Here is a 23,169-nt window from a genome sequence, read left to right as displayed (position 1 = left end):
TCAATTCTGCTCCTCTGCGGTTGTGGGCGAGCTTGGTCAGACTCCACCGTTTGAGCTCGTCCCTGCTGCAGGCGAGGAAGGGAGGGAAGGAGTCGCTCTCCTGCCCCGATCGCTTCTCGGCTGCTCTGCACCTTCCTCCCGCTGCGGGTTGGCGAGGCTTCGAAACTTCCGCGCGGTGCGGGCCGGACCGGGCCGGCGGGAGGCGGGGGAGAGGCGGCAGCAGCAGCCCTGTTGCTGCGGGGCCGGCGGGAGGAGCGGCCCCGCGCCCCTTGCCGGGCGCTGGAAGTTTTGCGGGAGGCGCGGGGCGGGGCGGGGCCGCCCCCGCGCCACCAGCCCGCCCTCCCCTGTCACCGCCTGCCGGCGCGGCTCTCGGTGCTGGGAGCTGTCCACAGAGGGAGGTGCTGAAGGCAGGGAGGAAGCAGAGGGACGCGGACATCTTCGCTCCCCTAATTTCCTCCCTGCCTTCTGCAGCCATTTTGCACCGGCAAAGCTGAAGGGAGGTGAGGGAGGGAGTGGGCTGCAGAGGATGAAGGGAAGAGGGTAAAGAGTTACGGAGAGCAAAGTGGCGGCCGTGGGAGATCCCAACTGGTATGTCTGCTAAGGCTGGCTCACAGCAGCAGCTGTCGTCGGCATCATGGTGAAAAGGAAAAGCTCAGAGGGCCAGGAGCAGGAGAGCGGCCGTGGCATCCCTCTGCCCATCCAGACCTTCCTGTGGAGGCAAACCAGGTGAGAGCAGCAAGCCCTGGCAACTTGGGATACAGCTGCAACAGGGCAGTGGAAGTGGGGAGGGGGGGCAGGCGGGCCAGCTGCTGCCCAGTGGCAGGGAGGAAGCGGTTACTGCAGCTGCAACATGAAGGCATGAAACAAGCTGTTCTCTTTGCTCTCAGTGTACAGCAATCTGTGTGTATCGGGGATGGGGGAAGGACTGGAGGCATCTTAACCTAGTGGCAGTCCCGGGCAGCTTCTTGATATGTATACATCCATGTGTATGTGTGTCTGTGCACCTTTCCCCTCCTCCTGGTCCTGTTTCCCCCCCATGCCTCCACCCCCGCTTTTAAGAGGGCTCCTGGAGCTCTGGTACCAGAAGCAGTATCCCTCAGTGCTGCACTGGACTTGCAGCTTTGCTTGTATCTGTATTTGCATCCATTCTGGAAGTGTAATCTATGCTTTGAGAGGTCAGCATGCAAACAGATACGTCAAAGTATCACCTTACTTCATTGGATTGGAGAGAAATGATGTGTGAGGGGCAGGCTGAATGTATGGCTGGGGCTTTATGTTCCTTGTGAATCCTCTCCGCCTCCTGTCTTACCAGAATTCTAAACTGAAAACATTGTGGGGGCTGTGGGGGGAGGTTGGAAGGTTTGAAGGTTGTGGCTCTAATTTAAGGCCTTGGTGACAAAATCCGTTTATTCCACAGTTTCAGTGTCCTCCAAAAAAAAATAATACTGTAATAAGGTGACCTGATTAATTTTTTAAATATTTAACTCTGATCACATTCTGGAGGGGAATGACAGCAGAGGGTGGGTGTTCTCTACCTACAGGGTACAGGCCTGCATTTCGTCATAAGCCTTCCGCATCAGCAGTTGTAGAGCAAAATACTTAATACAAAACTGGCAAATGGATCTCTGGCTTAAAATAGGGGCAAGGCAAAGTAATATTTAACCCATTTTAAACAGAATATATTGAAAATCTTTCACTGAGGTAAAATGGCTGAAAACTGTCTGATGGAAGAGTTTATCCATGGGGAACAGGACTTTTCTTGAGGGTGGATTAACTACTTTTTGGCATATCAGTGTGGGTACTTTTGTCTTTTGGAAAAGGTGACAGCATTTTGTCAGATGTCATCAACAGGTATCTGAACGTTGTTTTGGCCTTATGTCTTCCTTTACATTAAGTTTCTCAGCCTTTTGCCAACCTTCTGACATGAGAAGAATCCTAAAAATAACTAAGCAAAATCCACACTTGAAGTACTCGGTCTCTAATGCTTTTTCTCCCTTCCTTCAGTGCATTTTTAAGACCTAAACTGGGGAAACAATATGAAGCTTCATGTGTGGTATGTACATGTTTCTCTTTTTCAACTCTTATTAGTAACTGACTTTTCATGCAACTTCACCTGACCATGGTGGCTGATCAGCAAGCTTCTCAGCTTACTCCAGAAGTGGATTTAGTCCATTCAGCTTAATTTTGTACTTTCATCACGTGAAGGATTTGAAACCTTTTCCCATCTAGATAATTTGGATATCATGTGCATCTCTGGACACAACAAAAATATACTGATTTGGATATTAGTAATTGAACTAATTAGTAATTAAATAAAGTAAATAATGGTATGGGCAGACTGAGCTACGACAGTCTGGGTCTTAGCTTGCAGTTCATCATGTGTGTATGTGCTTTCAGATGAGATTGATGTAATTTCAATTTGCGATTACTGGAGTTTTTTCAGTAAATATCAGACATCTAAATGTTACTAACAGGTTCTAAATAATACTTTTACCATTGTGCAAAATGAAAATACCTCCTCTACTGGAAAATGGAGGGAGCATGTCTTAGCAGCATAATTAAAGAGAGGTTATTATGCAGATACTAATAACTCTTATTTCTAATGAAACCTCAATCTACTGTATAAAGGGAGTAAAAAAGGAAGGCATGCAGCAAGTTCAAATAAAATGGGTATCTAAGGAATTTCAGAATTCTTTGAATTGTTGCTGATCTTTGGATGACTTAAAGTACATTAAGCAGTTGCAGCCAAACTTGACAGACTGGAAAAACTTGGTCTGGACATGTATCTTAATAGTTTAAAGTACTTAGGTCTCTCTGCAGCGATTTTCTGACTTCCTTCTCACAAGATATTAAGTTGGAGAAGCCCTAGCTGCTGCTGACTAATTTTTTTCTAAGAAATCCATAAATTTTTCAGGGTTATTGCTAGATACCAAATACCAACAGAGGACTGCTGGCTTAGTGTGTTGGTGAGTAAAATGTATTGGAATTCTGGCACATGGAGCAAAAGCATCATCACTGGTTTATATCATTGACAGTTCCTGGTTGTTCAGAGGTTAGAAAAAGGAGCTTGTTGCCGTATGTCCTTTACCAGGAGTCTCAGTAGTGTGCAGGAGCCATGCCTTGAAGCAGCTATAATCTGAGTCTGTGGCCTCACCTGTGAGCTCGTGTCTGTTACTAGAGGGTAGAGGGACAGAGCTTCCTTCTCTGTGCGTTCTCCATGATGTACCTATCTGTCTGTGACTTTCTTGTGCTTCATGCTGTGCTGTTGGCATCAGGTCTTTCTCTGTGTCCCCCAGGCTGATTCTAAAGCACCTTTCTTCTATAAGCACATGTCAGAATTTACTAAGTGGGGGGAAAAAAACCCAAACCAACCAAACCCCCCAAAACCCTCAACCAACAGAACCAAAACCAACCCCCCCCCCCCCCCCCAAACCCCAAAGAAACTGCAAGACAACATAAATCACATGCTTCAGCCAAGGGAAAGGGAGCTCTGGAAAAATGCATTTCATGAAGATCCAATCCATTTCCTTGGATGAAGGAGAACTTGATTCTTCTCCAATTCTTAACATAATCACTAAATTATGGTAGAAAGCTTTCAAAGGTGGGGCTTAGTTTTGAGCAATTGATGGGATACAGCCTGAGCTGCTGCATCTGCCACCTTCTTTTGCTCATCAGTTTCCTATCCCTGCCAATGCGCAGGAATGTCTGCCCTTCCATATTATCCAGTGGGGTAGCAGAGTGCTGCGTGCATGGGTGAAACAGGGTTTCTGGAACTTGGCGGGTAGTCGGTTTGTCTTCTGAAACATCAAGCTGATTATCTAACACCACTGTATTGACTAGTGTGCCTAAAAATACTGTGCACCTGTTACATGATCTGTCCTTTTGAAATTCTATAGCCAGAGTTGTTCTAGGCATGTCTATAGGCTGTTAACTGTCTGACAATGCACGTGATACAACATTGTGCAGTATTCTATTATTATTCTTGGCTCTAAACTTGCTGCAGTAGAATTTGCTGCATATTGTGCATTGAGGAGGCAGATGCTGGAGGCCTAGATTCAGTGAGTACAGCATCTGGTCTGCAAAAGCAGATTGCATTGTTTCTTTGAGCTTTGCTTTATACCATAATACTTGAGGAAAAACCTTGCCCTTTCATAGCCTTGTTTTCCTTACCTGAACAATCACACTGACTTCAATTGGTCTGTGAATAATAGCCTTTAATCTGAAGATAAATACCTGCCCCCCACGTTGTCTTAGACTGTCTAAATGCTGTTGTGCCTCAGTATGGATTTAACGTTATTCCTTCTCCCCATTCTGAAGTTCTGCCCTGCCACAATGTCATTCCTAATGTGCATGAGTCAGAGCTGTAAATGACCTCACAGGAATATATGTGAGTGCTGTACAAAGCTAATGCATTTTTGGGGGTGAGGGTAAGGGCCTCAAGGATACGTTTTAAATTCTTTTATCCTGGTTTGCACTGGGCATGGAAGAACCCAAACGTTTTCTGGAGGATCCTGCAAATTCAAAGTTTACCTCTTTTCTGCTTTTTTTAATTTGTTTTTGCAACTGTAGTAGTATGTTTTGTTGTTATGAATGATTAAAGGATAGGTATAGAACAAAGTCTAAAAGGAGGCCGCCTTTATTTTATCTGGCCAATGGACATGGTGGCAGAAAACTGAGTTTCTGAACATGGGAATTTTCTGTAAATAAAGTGCTTGGCATCTGTGTTTCATTGCTTGTCAATTTTTGTACTATTACTTTGTTCAGTAAACAATGGAGCCTTACCATCCCTTGTGCTATGAACTCCTAGATTAGTGTTTGAGATCTTTCTAGGAACGCTTCCCTACTCAGAGGACCTTCCCCAGACTGACAATACTGCCTGTCTGCATTTCAAGTTCTTTCCAGTCAGTCTGACGTGACTTTAGCAATGGTCTCTGCTTTCTACCTTGATGCATCCAGAGCTTTGGAAGAACAGGGTGGTAAGGTTCCCTCCAAGGACACAGAAGTCTGGTTCAGGAAGCACTAATAGTTTCTCTGTGTCTCTGTCAGGGTCCTTCTGTACATACACTAGGCTAAGCACTGGGCACTGCTCTCCTAGCTTACTGAGGGGGGTTTGTTGTTTTTTTTTTTTTCTTTTCTTTTCAAGTGAGGTCTTCTAGGGCTACTTCCCTGGAGGAGACCTGCAGGAGACCTGCAGCTCATCTGGCACTCCTGAGAGGGTGGAACAGGGGGTTGCTGAGCTTCCCAAGGTCCTGGCTCTCTAGTGGGGGCTAGGGACCTGGCTGAGCCCTTGCTGCCTTATGCAGTTCACTGCAGGTACAGCTCCCCTGGGCTTAGAGCAGGGAAAGTTCATGCAACTTGAGCAAAGCGGTATAGGAAACCATGGCAAAGCCCAGCCAGAATCTGCTCTGTCCTGTACTGCTCGTCCAGGCTTCTTCAGGCAGCTACCTGTTACAGTTCCAGCAGCAAAGTGACACACAGGCTGACCCTGGTCACAAGGTATTTGACAGCCCCTTTGGTTCTTGGTGGAGACAAAGATAAAAGGAGAGCAACAGCACTGGGAAGGCAGCCAGAGAGGACTGACTGCCACTGCCTGTGAAAACAGATGGTGTCACCAGGCTAAAAGGCAAAAATGCTTGTATAAGTGGCCCTGAGGGAGCTGAACGCACACACACACACACACACAGAGCACTGCTGAAAGGGGCTGCCCTTTCTGCAACCAAGATACAACACTGACTTCCCTCACTACCACCTTGACAGATGTTCTTTATCCTCCTTTGGCACGTGGGGTGTTGCAGGCACAGACAAGCCTGCTATAAGTAGGTAACTGTCGTCTTAGCTGAGCAGCAGGCCTGAGGCTGCAGCTCCAAGACATACCCATAGCATGACAATATCTCGCTTCTGACTGACTTACAGGGAACTTACTTCAGACATTCTCATTCAGCCTTCTCACCGAAGCATGTAACTCCTCTCAGCTGTAGCAGCAGTTGCTTAGTTCATGTAGGGTGAAAATTAGGTCTTTCAAATTAATGTCTGTATATTCTCTGTAGCAGGTCCTGAAATTTAAGAGTAGAGGCATGGCTGAACAAAAGGGAGGCTCTAGAGGAGCAAATGCTAACCCAGGGCCTTGCATCTTGAATGTCTGGTGTAGACAGAAGCTGCTGTGAGTTGGACCTTTATGGAGAACTCCAGGCAAATCCCATGAGAACACTTGTCAAAAGAACTGCATATTCTTGTTGGGCTGCTTGTGACTGTTGGGGATTGATGCCAACTAGGTCCCATGCTGACAGTACATGCAGAGTGGCAATTGTGTACCAGCCAGTGCCTGTAGCGCACAGGGACGCTCAAGTGGTTTCCATACAGTAGCCTTTGTGTTAGAAGCATTGTTATGTTGCCAGAAAAATGCTGTCTCAGGTGCTTGTGATCACATATGCTGTTCTGGAAGCTAATCTTTCATTGAGGTACAGAAATATATTTAGCTTTTGGCTCAGACCAGGAAAGAACAGAGGAATCTGGTGGCTAACCATGTAGGAAAAGCTTCATGTAGCTCAGAAACCCAAAATGTTGAGGTGAATCCAAGCCTAATTTAAAGACGTAATTACAGACTCCTTGGCTTCCTCTTGAGTTTCTGAAGTATGCAGAATGTTGGCCAGAGCTTCCAGAAGGCAGTTGTTGGGGGACTTTCTCCCCAATGCCATTGAAGTACCTGTGAATGAGACCTTGAATGGAAAGCCAGAGAGCAACAACGTGTCTTCCTTCATGTTTCAGAATAGTGTTGCTGCTCACAGTGTTTTGTTTTGGTTTTTTTTTTTTCCTCCCTTTGCTCTGTAAACGGAATAGCTTTGTCACTGTACTGAAGTGTGAGCTTATGCTTTGAATTTTCTACTGGAGGTGAGAAGATAATTTCTTTCAATAAGCCTAGGTGAGCACTGGTGCTTGGCAGGCCTTTCAGTGAGTTAATTCAGCTCACTAACCTGGTAGAAACTACTTACCTTGATGCTGAGCTTCCTTTTGGCTTATGTAGGAGCTTGACTTGGCTGAATGAAGGCTTCAGTGAGCCCCAGAGCTGATGCATGAGTAGGGGTGGGCGTGTGTGGCTGGAGCAACAAATAAGGAGTGGCACCCTGTCCCCTTTTGACAAAAATAAATAAAATCTCATGTTTTTCACTGGCTCTTTCAGACTTATGTTGTTTGTAACCATGCATTAACCCTGCACCTCTTGTCTTGCTTCTGGGGATACTTTGTTGCTTTGTTTTCTGCTTTTGTTAGGTAACCTTGTCTGAGATAGTTTTTCTAGACCTCTCTTGTCTTTATACTAATGTGCTCTCAACTGCTACTGTGGTTTGATGACTTCATAGCTCCTGAATGGAACAGAATACTCAGACCTTACAATGAGTACTTCGCTCCCCCGCCTGCCAAGGCTTTCCAAGCACCTGCCACCTCTTCCTGTTCCCCCCAGTTCCTGAACAGATAGGAATGAATGGCAGGAGATCGTTTCCCTTTGTAGACAATGTGGCCTCCAGCAGATTGCTGTAAGAGTGATTTGAGACATGGTAGACATGTTATCCCATCTTGGTGCTAAGAAATACACATTGCTGACAACCTAATCCATGGCACATTATTTTTGACTAATCCCCATTTTTGTCCACATATTATAACTAATGGTCTCCAATTTCAGCTGTTGCTCCATAAAGAAAGTCTGTTGAGTTTTCTGACTAGAACCTGGGGTTTCTAGTACGTGGACACTGTGACTAAGCACACTCAGTTCTGAATACCCCCAAATACATCTGTGTAAATCATACAGTCCATCACCCCTTCTATTTGTCTATGCCTGGTCCTATTGGGGAGTTTCTGTCTTAGGATGTAGGTACAGATAGGTGTGCATTTCTCTGCCTCCATGCTGGCCAGAGTGGAGCTGTTATGGCGATGCTGTAAAACCACGATGGTGCAGCACTATGCTTGCACTAGGCCATCCTGCCTCTTGATAGAGGAGCTCTTGTCTGTCCACACCAGTGTGTGTGGCCATGACCTTAGAGAACAAATGTGCACAGCTGCTGGGGTATGCAGAAGAGTGCATGTTACCACTGGTTAGCATGCCACGCCTGGGAGTGGCTGGTCATTTAGGAGAGCTAGGTTATGACTGCTGCCCTTTTTGCTTTTCTTCTTTGTAATTAAGTCTATTTGTATTACCCCCCCAATTTTACAGGAAAAATTGGTATGACTAGTATTGAAGGATAAGCTTTATGACTCTGGAGTAAGGGTGTTTGAAGGATCCGTTAGGTCATGAATGCCAACAGTTACTTGTTTGCCCAGAGCTTGATAAAATTGGTGAAACATCTTGTAAGCAAATAGGTAGCCAGGAGGCTAAGCTGGTATATGGCAGCGACATGCATTATCAATAACGTATTTCTTTGCTTAGGAACGTCAATGAAGGAATATAACTGCTTTTGTGACCTATAATGAGATCTTTGTGTCTGGTTGGAGGAGCAGCTTAGTGAAATGGTTTGAAAACTAGCAATAACGAACTTCCTTAGGGATTTCAAAGGCAGATAGTCTTATTTTGTGTTGCTTGAGGTGGAAATAATGAACTTGCTGCAGCCATCAGCTCTTCTAAATGTTCACAAAACCATTACATTGTGACTCAACAAAAAATTGTGTACACTGTTTATTTTTTGTGGCAGGGTGTGAAAACATTTCCTAAGGCCCATATACCTTTAATGGGTTGCCCTTTTATGTTACGCTAAACTGAAAGAGTGTGTGTGTGTGAGAAGAATATCCAGCGCTCAGCTCCACAAATACAAGCTTCAAGACAATCTGTGTCTTTCAGGAAAAATATTGTAAGGTGTGCTTTAGTTGTATAATGAAAAATTACAGATTACAGGTTTTTAAAAGAAAATGTTCTATGTACTAGACGGTATGTGCAAAAATAGATATACAGTGTCTTTTTTTGTTTGTTCTTACTTTTAGTCTTTTGAAAGAGTTTTAGTAGAGAACAAGTTGCATGGCCTTTCTCCAGCTCTCTCTGAAGCAATCCAGAGCATTTCTCGCTGGGAACTTGTCCAAGCTGCGCTCCCGCATGTGCTGCACTGCACCGCAACATTGCTCTCCAACCGAAACAAGCTAGGTTAGTGCTCATGTGAGTTTGTTTCTCCATTACTGAAGTTATCAGTCAAAATATGACAGATTGATGCTCAGGGTGCCAACATACTCTAAATCCTAGAATCCCGGTTAGTTCATTCTGTGGATTGCCTTTCTTGAGCTGTTCTCATTTTATAGCAGGGTAACCTGTGAGAGCTTCCCCAGTGAAGTTAATGGTCTGATGAGCTGAAGAGTCAAAGTAGTTCAATTATATTTCGCTAGTTATTTTCCAGAGATAATGAAACTAGCTTTAGCAAAAGCCTTACCACCCAGCAGGCATGGGTTCCTTGAAGGGATACATGTTTCTTTCAAGGCATGCTGCAGTGGCCAATTGCAGCAGGTACTTTTAATATCTTCAGTTCTTTTTTTTTTTTTTTTCTTCTTTTTATTCAGGCCAATGCTTGTGATTCTCAGCAGATAAGTCAATCAGATAATAAGGATAGAGCCGGGTCCAAATCTAACTTATTTTACTAGTCTTTTACTGATTTCAGTGGTGATTTCAGCAGTAATTTGCTTCATGAGACATGCCAGTAGGGAACATTTAACAGGACACAGCTTGAGCACCTCGCAGTGCTCACTTGCATTTTGTCTTACTCAGTAGAGTCAAACAGACAAGACTGTTGAACTGACATCTTTTAGGACTGTTCTGTGTCCATGCATTCAGTTGCCCTGCAACTGACATTTCGGGGACTGAACTGCAAATGCTGTGAAGTAAATGGAGACTTGTGAATTAGGAGGTTTCAAACATAATGAAACAGAATGCTGATACTTTTAATGGTAGAATTTTAATTTTCAAATACTTATCAGGAAGTTGGATGCCCAGTTTGCTGTGTGGCTCTGAAAGTCTCAACAGTCCCATTAATGGAAACCCCATGAGATACTGTGATGCATTTTTCTATCCAGGACATCAGGATAAGCTTGGAGTAGCTGAAACAAAGCTTCTTCACACTCTTCACTGGATGCTGCTGGAGGCCCCTCAGGACTGCAGCAATGACCGATTTGGAGGAGACAGAGGCTCTAGTTGGGGAGGGAGCGGTAGCGCCTTTATCCACCAGGCTGAAAACCAAGGATCACCAGGACATCCCCGGCCCAGCACCACGAATGATGATGAGGAGAATAACACAAGGAAGTTCTTCCAGAACTCAATGGCCACAGTGGAGCTCTTTGTGTTTCTCTTTGCTCCCCTTGTCCACAGGATTAAAGTAAGTGGAACACTGATGGGGTACTTATGTGGAGACAGCTCTGAGCAGGAAAAGAATGATTCTGCCTTTGTGATTGTTATTTAATTCAGCCTACAGTGCACACTGGGTGACCACTGGAGATGTTTTAACAAGCTGGCAGAATACCACTGCTATCAGGAAGAAATACTTCCAGTGACATGAACAACCACCAAAGTATCAGGCAGACACAAAGGCAAATAAATCTCAAGTGAGCCATTTTCAGCCCTTGGGAATGTCAAAGATCTGTGGCCCTTGTGAAGTTTTGGGACGCTGGAAACTGCAGAAAGGATTGTGAGCTTTAACTTGCTCCAGTGATTCTCAACCATCGCTCAGAAGGGCCTTGCGAGCATTTCAGGGATTCCACCGTGGGGCTGCCACTGGGATTTGTTGTTGTCATTACTAATCATCTTGATGCTAATTACCAGGAATGCGTGATAGTGGTATAAGCATGGCAGTGGCAAAGGCAATTGAGCATTCCTTTGTTCTGAAGTTGGAAGCAGGCTTCCTGTCTGCCTGGTCCTTCTGTTGTTTTTATGCTGAGTGCATAAGCTTTGCAGAGTGGTGTGATGAGGAGGCATTTTCTGCATGGTCTGACTCCTGCCTCTTGTCTTTAGTCTCTCTGGAGGGCTGCTGTTTCCAGCTAGGCCTCAGAAGAGAAACTGGTTCTGGAGAGTAGGTGCTTGGAAAAGGTTTATAAAGTCATGAAGCGATGGAGACTGTTACCTGTTCTAATCCTGCCTTGTATGCTGCAACAGTTGAAGAAGATAAGAAAGCACAGGAGATAAAGGATAATCTTTTGGTTAAGGCAGGTGAAAGCAGGTCTAGAGAGCTAGATTCTTTCCCTACTTCTGCTACTGAGTTCCTGTACAGAATTGCTCCATTTATTTAGCCCGATTTTTTCATACTTGTTTACTAGTTCCACATTTTCTCTGTAAGCGACTGGGACATGACAGGAAGAAATGCTGAATTCTTCCCAGCGCTACACACACAAATGTGGGCTGCTCTTTGAATAAATGAAATGAAACTGGAGGTAGACCCTGGCTATTAGTGATTAGGTTTCCAATTTCTTTATATTAATATTCCTGGGATGTAGTTTCCCATTTACAAGATGGGTTAATAACAATATCTCAGGTTTACCTTGAAAATCTCTGAGATACTGTGGTGGTGAACATTGAACAGCCCATGAGAACATGCATGTTTCTGTCATCAAAGCAAAGCTCAAAGAAGGTGAGATAAACAAGGCATGTAACTGGCTCACCAAGTTGGCATTGTCGCCTCTGTGTTTCACAGAGGTGGAGGTCTCGGGAAGAATACTATCTGATCAGATAACTAAAGTAAAGCATTTGCTCAGGGAAGATAATACATGTTTGCACAGGCAGACCTAAATGGTAGCATCCCAAACTTCTGCGAGGATTTATGTATTTAGCAATATGTTTTTAAATGAGGCTTTTGGGGGGAGAGGGGGATGCATGTAATCCTGTAACTTAACAACGTAGATGAAAGTGTTGGCACGTCACCAAAAGCTAGCAGTGCAAAGTAAAAATGCAACACATGTTACTGCTACCACTTCCAAAAGCCTTGCAAGGTGCTCTTTAGTAAAAATAGTAATTAAAACCAAGCTTAGTTTATAACAAGGCTTGTGAGTTCATAATGAAGAGACAGCACTAACAAAGAGTAGGGAATGAAGAGTAGGGAAGAGAAGGGCTGGAGAGCTACAAGCAGTCAACTCCTGCCATTCCTTTAGCTCTGTCTGCATCATCAATTTACCACTGAGGCATGTGGAGCTATATGTCAGCAGGAGATGGTGGTGCAGCTATAATTATGCTGCCAAAACTGCTATTACCATGTTTGTTTGCCTTATGGGGATAGCTGGACTATACCAACATCAGTGTCTCCTAATGTAGATCTGACCTTAGGTCAAGTAAGTGCATACTTGCACCTTGATCCTGCTAAGATTTACTCGTGTACTAATTTACATGATTTCAGCTACTTGCATTTGTAAAACAATGATGGCACAAGTATAAGTAGTGCCAATGTCTCTGTATTGACATAGCTCAGGTACTAACAGTGCTAATAACAACATTACTGTATACTGCTATTTCATCGTAATTTGTTACATTTCCTGTTTCCTCAATTTCTAAGTAACTTTTTAATATTTAGTATTCTTATTCTTTTGGGGCAAGACGTTCAAATCTCGGAGTCTAAATCCTAAGGTTGAGATTGAATATTAAATATGAAGTAGTTATATATGGTCAGAAGGGATGCTTTTTGACACAGAAATGGCATTTTCTTTTACAGCTTAATGTGCTGGAAAAAACAGGATTAATTAACTAGTATAGAAATTTCATTTAGAAAAAACTTCTTGTATATTTTTGTATTGAGATTTCCCCTTTATTTTATAACAGCCATTTTTGCAATGTACTAATATCTGCTGAGTAGTGTCATTGGTCCTTGAGTTAGCATATACTGACCACAGAACTGCGCATGGTTATCACTCATTTCTTTTAAGATCTGTGCATCAGAGAAATTGCAATCCTTTTAGACTGGAAACCACATTCTTTTGTGTGAGCGGGTGTGATACAACCTCTGTTTGTCTTTCTAGGAGTCTGACCTGACATTTCGGTTGGCTAGTGGCCTTGTTATTTGGCAGCCTATGTGGGAGCACAGGCAGCCTGAAGTTTCTGCCTTCAACGCCCTTGTAAAACCAATCAGGAACATCGTTACAGGTCTGTGACTTTGCTGTGGTAATGTAGCTCCTGAGGGCTGGGAAACCTTTCCTTTGTTTGCCTGATGCTGCCTTATGGTCTATAGCCATCATATTTGAAGGAATATGTTAATCCTTCTAGTCAGGATGTAGTCAAACCTTTGAGTGTAGTTTTAAGGTTGTTTCCCCTCAGAGTCAACCTACATTTGCATAATAATTAAATAGGAGATGAGAGAGAAATCACAAATAGGAAATGAGAAACTCTACTGAAGAGTTATCATTTCCTGTCAGCCTCATATCTCTGTTTCACCATGTCTTCCTTAGTTGCTAAGGAGGGCAAAGGCAGTATGTAGCAGCAGCCTGACATGGGTGGGGAAGGATTTCCCAGACTGGCACTGGACAAAAATTAACAGTGAAGAGCACACAGTTGGCAGTGTAGGTTCTCCTCCTACCTAAAATTTGAATTTCACCATGTTATGAAATTAAACAAAGTAGTTTCAAGAGGCTCCAAAGAAGGCTTAGGTTGTAAATTCTCTTTTGCATACTGGAAGGGGTTGCTCCTCCTTTGTACTTCAGCCATAATGAGGCTGGAGTTGGGTGCTTAGGCTTCCAAGCCTTTGTGTCTGGCCTAGTTCTAAAAAAACTTTTTTACTTTTATGTTTTTAGATGATAGTTTTGCATAATTCCTACCAGGTGGTGAATTGAAAGTGTGCTGGGTATATTGCTGTAGCATTGCTTGCTTGTTCTCAAAAGCATGGAACTGTAATTTTCACAGTAGTGAAAATGTAGTTTGCTAAAGCAGATTTTTCTGATGACAAGTCATTTTGGATGACATATTTTGTTCTCAAGGCTTTGTAGGCCTCTGGGACAGTCCAGAATTGAAAAGATTCAAGCCTTTCAAATGATCTAAAACCAACTTTGACCTCTAGTTCTTCCTCCCTCTGCTTCAACTTCTGGAATTAAAAAATAGGATTTCAGCCCTGGAACTAACAAAATGAATTAGTCCTAGGTTTTCTTTCACTGTTGGAATTTTTTCTATAGGTCTGGACTGTGGTTAGAAAATCCCTAAAGAATAACTTTAGGAGTAAAGTCTGAAATGGAAATATTCTGTTATGTTTTGAAAATGTTTTCAGCAGAACGGAAGTAGAAATTGGAATGAGGTTCTTTATATCATGGAAGATTCTGCTATCTTAGCATTGTTGTCTCAAATTGGGACAAAAAAGTTAAATTTACTTAAATTTTTACAACAAATTAAAAAAAATTCTACTGAAGAAGCTTTGCAGTGTTTTGTTTGGAGTCAGTCTGATACTAAGTCACATCTGAATAGCTTGCGATGTGACAGGATTTCAAGAATTGTCATCCTAGTCTTTGTGATGCCCTTGTTCTTCTACAGTATTGCTGATCAAACTTTCTGTGTGACATTTGTGTGTTTCCTGTGATGAATGCATTTGTCAAATTGGAAATCACAATACATTCTGAGAGATGTAACCTAGAAAAGGAGCTGAATATATGTGAAAATTGGAGAAGGAAGAGCTCCAAAATAAAAGGCACAGGAAAACACAGTTTGATGCCAAATGGATTTTGGATAAAATTTATATTCAGGTTTATTTTTAACGAAATAGAGATTTTCAGTAGACAATGTTGTTGACAACACAACTGAAAGAATTGTGCAAAAAATTAAAACAGTCCTTTTTTTCTTTTTCTGGCTGTGGCTAATGCCTAGGAAGCCTGCAGCAGAGAGATGCTGCTTTGGGTTTGTTTTTGTTTTCTGGTTTATCCTTTCAGTGGTACATTTTGATATTAGAGGTGATTCCTGAAATGTCCTCCTTTGACTTCTTTTCTCAGCTAAGAGAAGTTCTCCCACCAACAATCAGAGTGTGACTTGTGAATCCCCTAATCTGGACAGTGGACATACTGAGGTAAGTTCTGTGCTAAGGTTAGACAAGCTTGAATAAGGAACTGAGGGAGGGGGGAAATTAATATTGAAACAGCACTTGCAGTTACCACCCTAAAGTATTCTGTCTCCAGAAATTACAGTTCTTCACAGTTCTTCTGAAGGCTCCCAGCCTTGTCTGCAGTGGAGCCAAAGTGTATTGAGTATAGTTGTCAGGATCTCCTTGACCTTATCCTATTTTACAGGATGGAAGCCTGAATGTATTTTCTTGGGCAAGAGCCCTGCCTTACCCTTTGCCTGCACAACACCTAGTACTGAGAAGGCCCAGGCTTGATCAGTTTCACCATGGTATTATGGTATAAATAACAGTCATGTCTAAGCACAAATTGCAGTAAAAAAACTAATATGGGAGAGAGAAGTATGTTTACATACCTATTTCCTTTTATTAAACTATCCTAAGGGACTACAGGTGGTCTGTGAGACAACCCAGCCAGATTCTGTACCTCCAAAGACCACTGTCTCAGCCTGTCATCGTGGAAATTCCTTGGATGGAAGCGTATCCTCCCAAACCTCTCAGGAGAGGGGTACCACACATCCCAGGTACAAACCCCTTCAGCAGAAAGTTAGGCTGGTGTGATTCAATGGTGGAGGTCACAGAAGTCCTTTATCTTGAATCTGCTGTTGTCCATACACGCCAAGGGTGCTGGATGTTTATCTCAAACTCTTAATTCAACAAATCTCAGTTCTGGGTGATGAACAAGGTGGTAACACTTGATATTCAATGCCACTTTCATTGGAGAAATCTCTAGCTGTCCTGTTGGGACAGTTTCTTTGGTCTTTTCTAATATGTTGGTTTCTTATAATTAAAGACACTAACAAATAACCTGCAGGCTCAACCCTCCTTAGCTGGATTCAGCCTGAGGCTACTGGTATCTTTTCTGGTTTCCTTCTGATCAAATTTTCTTTCCCTTTAGCAAAGGATTTTTGCAAGCCTCTCCCCATTGCTTTCATTATGACTTATCTGCATCCTGCTGCTTAGCTTGCTTTAGACTACTGGCCCAAAGGAACAGACTTAACAAAGAAGCACAGCCACACAAATATTCTCCCAGCTTGCACTGTGGGACTCAGGCTGTGATTTTCCAGCATGGCACTGATAAATTAACGTTTTTTAATCTGGATTTGGGCAGGTAAAGATAGAACCAGATTTTCAGTAGTGCTGGACACTTGGTAGTGCCATAAGTAAATGAAGCTGATGAGTGTTTTCAGGGGGTCGAGAGGGAGGGAAGCCTAGCTATATTTTTAGGTCTCTATGGATTTAGGAGTGTCACTTAAACTTCTAATGAAAATTTTGATCCTGTTGCTTATCTCTTTTGGGAAATGTCATATCCAAAACACTGCAGTGTTTTAAGAAATTGCTTCATTACAGTGACAGAAGAAATGTGGGATGGAGTGGGTTTCTGGGTATAATCTAGGAATGGCTCTGATTTCTCAAGAAGGGGTTTGGTGCACCCTTTCACTGGTGGAAAGGGCAAAGCTATTCTCTAAGATTCTGATCCTATTGGGAGGATTCTCTTGGGATTTTCTATCAAGCCTGCTGTCAGTTCTGGGTCTTTATTTAATTTGTATTAATGTGAGCCAGTGAAACTGAAGTTGGGGACAGAACTGCCTTTCTATGTGTGAACACTACTGCTCAGAGAGAGCACAGCTGTAAAAAAATAAGCAGCTTTTTAAGAAGACAGAATCAGGTGACCAATTTGACAAGCTGGGTCTGGTGGTTGCTATGGGGATGCAGCTTCAGACAGGCTTTGAAGAGAGCATCATTATGCCTCCTCATTTGCAGGACTCATTGATCAGTTAAAACTGTACAGGGAGCTTTGGTTGCCAAGCAACAGACAACTGGGGAACAAATGTTGTTTACTCTACTTAGCAACAGCCGCAGTATTCCTTTGTCCTTGGCCCGGGGTTGAAAGAAGGCTGCCTTTCCACTCTCCCTGCAGTCACAGGCAACCAAGAGCTGGTTATACGAACACTAGATTTCCTTCTAAAGAAGTACAGAGTTTAATTTCTGGTTCCTCAGACACTTCTTGAGCAAATGGCTTGTTCCTCTGATCCTGGCTAATTATCCCTGCTTCACTCAGTGAAATTCTCCATTTACAGATTATACAGTTTAACACTGTACCAAATAAAGGCACAGCCCTTTATCCAGCTGCTGCCTTGAACACACTGCCTGGGAAACAGACTTTGCACCAAGGACTTTAGTGACAAATATTTCATAAGGAGAACATGCCTTGCTCCAGGCTGTGTTGCACCTCAGGTTTGCCTATGCCGCACATGGGGGAGCATGAAAGACTGTTTAGACTCAGATATTGATCTGGGTCCTGCAAAGTGACCAGGGAGCAATGCATCATCCTTTACAATTGCTACTGAGGTCATGGGCTTTATTTCCTTTGGTGGGATGCTTTGAGTATCCCAGCTATCCTTATGGTTTTTTACAGGCTGCATCGATGTGACACAATCTTGACTGTGACAAAAACAGCCTTCACGTCAGGTTTATGGGAAAAACTTTATAGCATATTTCCATTTATCATTGTTTTCCCCTTATCATTGTTTTCCCCTTCCTAATTCAGTTTTTCAGGTTTTTATAACAGCTTGTTTTAAAGTCATCAGACATAACATTTTTACCTTGAATACAGCATTAGGGGAGAAGCTTTGAACCTATAGATTGCATATAGGGACATATGCTGACACAGACGGGCTGGTCTGCAGTCACCAAGTGCCTTCAACATTGGCCTGTGGGGCTGGCAGCAAACCAGCTCCTGCAGATTTGAGTTCTGGATGCACGCATTACTCCAAGCCTGGCCTTGCCACCTGCCCCCCAATTCCAAGTGTGTAATATGGAGCAGGGTTCATGTGATTCCAAGTGGTGCCAACGTTCACTGCACACTTCCTTCTCCTTGGTCAGTCCTATATCTGCCTTGGATGCACAGGGCAGCTTTGTGGCACTGGGCAGTGATCCAGCAAAGCACTTTAAGCATGCACCGCACTTTAAGCACTTAGAGGTTCCACTGGTCAGTATTGCTGCTTGTTTCCTAATGCTTTGCTGGACCATGGCCTTGGACATCTCTGTTTGGAATGTGGTGGTACCCAACTAGAGATGGGCGTATCCTGCCAATGCTGTTTGCATGTTGCTTAGCAGAGTTGATAATATAAATGGCTTTTAAAAAAAACAATAAATACCTGATGTTCTTGTGATGATTCCCAAATGCCTGAGAATACAATTCATGGAAGTGCTGTTAATTTTTATAGAGTCCAAAAATCACAGAAGTACTCAGTTCACAGAGGTGTGTTTCTAACACACTGAGTGGAAACTTTCAAATTGTGTACTTCAGCAGACAAAAAAAATAGATCTCCAGAATTCCTGCCGCATCCCCAGCGTTTCACACCTTCTTTTGCCATGTGATTCTCATTGTTCCAACTCCCTTTCACTGCTTCTTTTCTGACAGATTGTCTCCTAACAGCTAGTGACTGTACAGAGGGTAGATCCGGCCGGTTGTACTCTGCTGGGAGAGAAGTGGTATAAAAAAAAAAAAATAAAAAAGTCGGGGCATTTTGTTGCAATAAGATTGGCTCTGAAAACGGATATGATCCCTTTGAAACCTGAAATCTCTGGAGTCTCATTTCTGAGGCTTACTACAGATGTCGTGCTTTTGCGTACACTAACTTCTACAATACTTAGAAAATTCTGTACTAAAACCCATCAGGAAATAACACCACCTAAAAGGCAAGAAAATGATAATGAAGGCTAAAAATGGTCCTTTTCTCTAGCACACCTTGGCAAAGAGTGTCCCTAACAGTAACTTTTGCTTATATGAGAATCAATTTCCTTGTCTTAAAGGGTTAACTGACTTAGCTGCTCTGCCTGCTCCTTCTTAAGTAAGGCCTGATGTGTACAAATGTAAACCATTCCTAAATGTATATTACTGGTTTCTGGACAGCAGATGCTCAAGGGTTGTCTGTTTCCAGCTGAACAAATTATTCAGTTAGCACAGGTGCTGGAGGCTTATCTTCAGACCACAGTTTAAGAAAGCAACCCTATCCAAGAAAACACCTAACAGAGCATGTACTTGAGTGCTCTAGGGACCTGAAAGCTAAATATCCACTTATGTGTCTTCAGTAATGCTTTCCTCAGTCAGGGCCTTAGTCCCAAAGGGTCAGTGTCAAATGTCCCTGCAAGCTCAAGCAGGCACAGCTGTGTGCACATCCTGGTGGTTTCTGCAGATGGCAGGAGAATGAGAATGGCTTACAGCTCTTGATGAGTGGCTAAATTTTAGGCCCATTAGTAGAGCTCTTGGGTCTTTGGGGTGGACCAGCATGTATGCTAGGACATAACTGGTTTCTAGCTATCAAAGAAAACTTTGTGGTATCAAGAGTGACCCCTTAAGAACAGTTGAACATGCAAACCTGACAGATCATCATTGAGTGGTTCTTTATTCAGAAAGCTGAGTATCTAAGAAAGGCTAAGGAATCTGATGACTAAGATTTCTACTCGTACTTTTTGGAACAGGGTGTCCTTGGTGATCCCACCGTGCCAGAAGTCTCGCTATGCCACATACTTTGATGTGGCAGTGCTGCGCTGCCTGCTGCAGCCACATTGGTCTGAGGAGGGCACACAGTGGTCACTAATGTACTACCTGCAGAGGCTGAGGCATATGCTACAGGAAAAGCCGGAGAAACCACCTGAGCCAGAGATCACCCCTTTGCCAAGACCTCGCAGCAGCTCCATGGTGGCTGCTGCACCCTCTCTGGTGAATACCCACAAAACTCAGGTAAGCAGTTGCCATCAATAAGAAAATAGCAACTGTTGTGGTGATGATGGGAAGTGATGGCTGTTCAACTAGTGAAAAGCACAGCTTTGGTGTTGGTTAAACTGCCCGGAGGTCAGATATGTGGATTGATTCAGAAAGAGACTCTGAGAACGATGAGGGTTTTGGAGGCAGAATCTGATGCAGAGAGTCAGAGCTGGTGACTGCTGAAAGCTTGAGGGTTGATTTAGGATAATAAATCTAGGGTGAACTGTGATAACATTAGTTTTTAATGTAAGACTATACTAATGTAGTTGTCAGAAGAAATCAGACTGCCTTTGCATTACGGTGTAATGCTCAGGACTCACTGAGCTTCTTTGGTGTAACCCCTCAAAAGAGAGAAAAGGAATTGCACTTGGTACAGCACTGTACACTCCAGGCAAACACTTGGGATAAAATATTGGAGCAGACTTTGCAAACAGTGGCAGCGAGCAAGAGCCCTTCATATTGTTACCTCTTCTCCTGCTGTTGTTCTTATTGCATAACTTTTACCCTTATAATTGCCAACAAAACTTCAGTAGACAAACTGTCCTAATAGGTGTCAAGACTTGCTCCCTGTTTTGCTGGAAGAGGAGCCCCAGACTCCTGACCTTGGTGCAGTAAAGCTCTTTTTGTTAGAGCTTAAATGTTTTTTCTTTTGGGTAGCTCACTGTTGTTCCAGGGATAAAAAAAGGGATGCTGCTGCTGCAGTTTCAGTAAATCTCCTTGTTGATTTGTGCTACTTTTAGGTTGTGCACTCTTTTCCTGTCATGTGGCCTTTTAACAGCAAATTCTGATTTACTGAGTTAATGGAACTGCCTAACAAAATTTAATATAGATTCTATTTTTGCAATCCAATTTTATGACACAACTCAAGTAGAAGGCTCTATCTTCTGTTAATGTTGCTATCAAATCTTTTTTGAGTCAGAACTCTCAGAATATTTAGTGTTTTTTCTTAAAATTCTTGCTTTCAGTATTGCAGAGGTCTGGCAGTTTTTGACCTGTCATTTTATAAGGGAGAAGGGTGAAATGTCTTTTTTCCTGTACGGACCACATGCTCAAAAGCCAGAAGACAAGCATAAACAATGTAAATATTAGTACTGTTATTTTTAAATCTCAGGATTTTGTAGCCATTCTTATGATTTTTATGAGGGCTGATGGTTACTTGTGGTTTTAAGGGCTCAGGAGCAGCAGTATTGTTTAAACTGTATTATACTTCAGTGTCATTTCTATAAAATGTTGCCTGTTTCATCCCTGTAAAAGCTTGACATATCTTCATAAAGGCCAGGTGATATGAATTACTATTCAGTCTTAATCCACCTTTGCATGGGGATTTTATAGGATTGCTGTGCATGTACAGAAAATCCTCCTTAATATCATCTCCTGGAGGGAGAATTGGAAGATACTGCTGTTGATGTGGTTCACTGTTTCCATGCATATACTGTCCCTTTGCTCTTGCTCATAACAACCTGGTTATTTTGCACGTTAGCAATTTTAGCTACTAGTGCAACAGGGAGTGCGGTCAGTGGTTCTCAGCACAGTGGCAGCGTGAATGGGGTTGTCTTCCATAGGCACTGTTTGCACTAGTATTGTGCTTCTCTATATACTGTGAAACACTTCCCTCCTTTCACACGCTTGGCTCTTTCTTGCTTTTCCAGGCTGTTTCTCTTGCAGAAGATTCCTTTACTCAGTTGCTCTTCACTAATATTTTTCTGTTAAATCCATTTGGCAATTCCACTGGGTACTTTCTAGCTGTTAATGTGAGGACTCTGTCCAGGGCATTCTTCCCTCCAGGGCTAGGTTTGATTGCTTTTGGTAACCTCTGTGTCAGTCCTGTGTATTTTTACTGTACTTCATCAAATTGGAATCCTGTTTAAAAAGGTTTCCAATTTGTTACACAGAACAGCTGTGATGGAGGAGGTGAAACAGTCTTCCATGCAGCAAAAGTTTGAACTCATGCCCCCCTTCTTTACAACTCTAATGACTGAAATCTGTGCAACGAACAGACACCTAGGCTCTGTTTCATCCCAGCCAACTGTAGGAACTTAACTGCTGTTCTTAATTTCAGAGTCTCATCTCTCAAGACTTTCTGCTAGTCAGAGGAGAGAATGCCACCTCCAGAGGGCTAAGATTTGTCATTTCTTTCTATCAACACAAGGGGTTGTATGCTGAGACTTCACAAGCTCATCAGACACAGGGATATGCTTAAAGCCTGCTTTTTCAGTATAGATCTTAAATTCCTAACATGTTGTCATCATTTCTGCTCAAAGGTTGATCAATAACTTCTCAAAAATATTGGCACTCTGTGTTTCAGCAGGATAAATTTAAAGTGGCAGGCAAAAACTGATTAAAGACAAAAACAGCTGCCTGCAAATCACATCAGGGACCAGTAGATTTTTTGTGGTAAATCTACATTCTTTCTATTGTTCTGCAGTTTTGTCAGGGTAACTTCCTGCATATCCCTAAGCCTCAGCAAAACTCTCACACTTCCTGGTTTCTTTGTGCCTGAAATTACATTTCAAATATAAGCTTGGGCTAAAGTAGTTGGGATCGAGAGAACATGAGAAAAATCCTCCATGTGTTGCCTAGTAAACTGAACAGCAAGGTAGAAAAAGATTCAGTGCAGCATGCCAGCACTCCTTGTTGCATAGGAAAAGAGATGGAGTGTGAATAAAATGAATACTACCTTCCTGTAGAAAGTTACTTTAGTCTAAATGTATTTCAGACCTGGCAACATGTGGTAACGGAAACCTGCGTTGCACCTGTATGCAGTGAATTCAGTATAAGAGCAGGTCTAGGAAATGAAACCTTCAGAGGCTTACAAGCCCCTACAGTCTTGCACTAACATTGCAAGGGCAAAGAGCCAAAGCTTAAATTAAGCGTAAGACCAATGCAGCTGTAGTGCTCACTGCAATGCTAATATAAAGCCAAGAGTCTCAAGTGTAATGTCTTGAGAGTTGAGAGAAGTACTAACGAGCTGGTAGCCATACAGTCATGCAGAAGGAAGGCAATAGAAAACAGAAACAACAAAATCTGGAGTAGCAGCCCCCAAACTATTTTGCTTTCTTATCCATCTTATGCACATCATAATTACCACATAGTCTGCTGAACAGAATAGCCACATTTTTAATCAGTCTTCAACAGGAGAGCTAGCTTGATTCATTGAAATACATCATATACCACACTGTAGATTTAAGGTGATTCTGTAATTTGCTTTTCTAGTGTTGTTTGCTTGATACCTACCCTAAGCAGATTTCAGAACTGGGACTGTCTTTCTGTTGGTTTGTATGGCTTGTATCACAGTAGGCCCCGATCCTTACTCTGTCCTTTTGGTGACTGTAAGCCACCTAATAAAACACTGATTTAGTAACTAAT

The 23,169-nt window shown here is 42.8% G+C and overlaps 1 protein-coding gene across 18 annotated transcripts in view; it reads left to right on the top strand.

The window, feature by feature from the left end:
- The first annotated feature begins 291 nt into the window (after positions 1–291).
- UNC80 (unc-80 homolog, NALCN channel complex subunit) overlaps positions 292–23,169 on the top strand; it is a 135,206-nt gene continuing 112,328 nt past the window's right edge. For 5 of the 18 annotated variants that reach the window (XM_030017566.2, XM_030017570.2, XM_030017564.2 and 2 more), the window contains exons 1-9: positions 308–726; positions 2,005–2,053; positions 8,965–9,121; positions 10,039–10,337; positions 12,958–13,081; positions 14,905–14,978; positions 15,414–15,553; positions 15,928–16,140; positions 19,518–19,779. In XM_030017566.2, coding sequence (XP_029873426.1) covers positions 635–726; positions 2,005–2,053; positions 8,965–9,121; positions 10,039–10,337; positions 12,958–13,081; positions 14,905–14,978; positions 15,414–15,553; positions 15,928–16,140; positions 19,518–19,779 — 1,410 coding nt within the window. In that variant the 5' untranslated portion in view covers positions 308–634. Of the gene's footprint in view, positions 727–2,004; positions 2,054–8,964; positions 9,122–10,038; positions 10,338–12,957; positions 13,082–14,904; positions 14,979–15,413; positions 15,554–15,927; positions 16,141–19,517; positions 19,780–23,169 lie in introns of all 18 variants that reach the window. The other 13 variants (XM_030017580.2, XM_030017575.2, XM_030017576.2 and 10 more) reach the window with 6 other exon arrangements.

This window comes from Aquila chrysaetos, chromosome 6 (genome assembly GCF_900496995.4).
Source record: "Aquila chrysaetos chrysaetos chromosome 6, bAquChr1.4, whole genome shotgun sequence".
Lineage (NCBI taxonomy): Eukaryota > Metazoa > Chordata > Aves > Accipitriformes > Accipitridae > Aquila > Aquila chrysaetos.
This window is presented reverse-complemented; position numbering and strand designations above follow the sequence as displayed.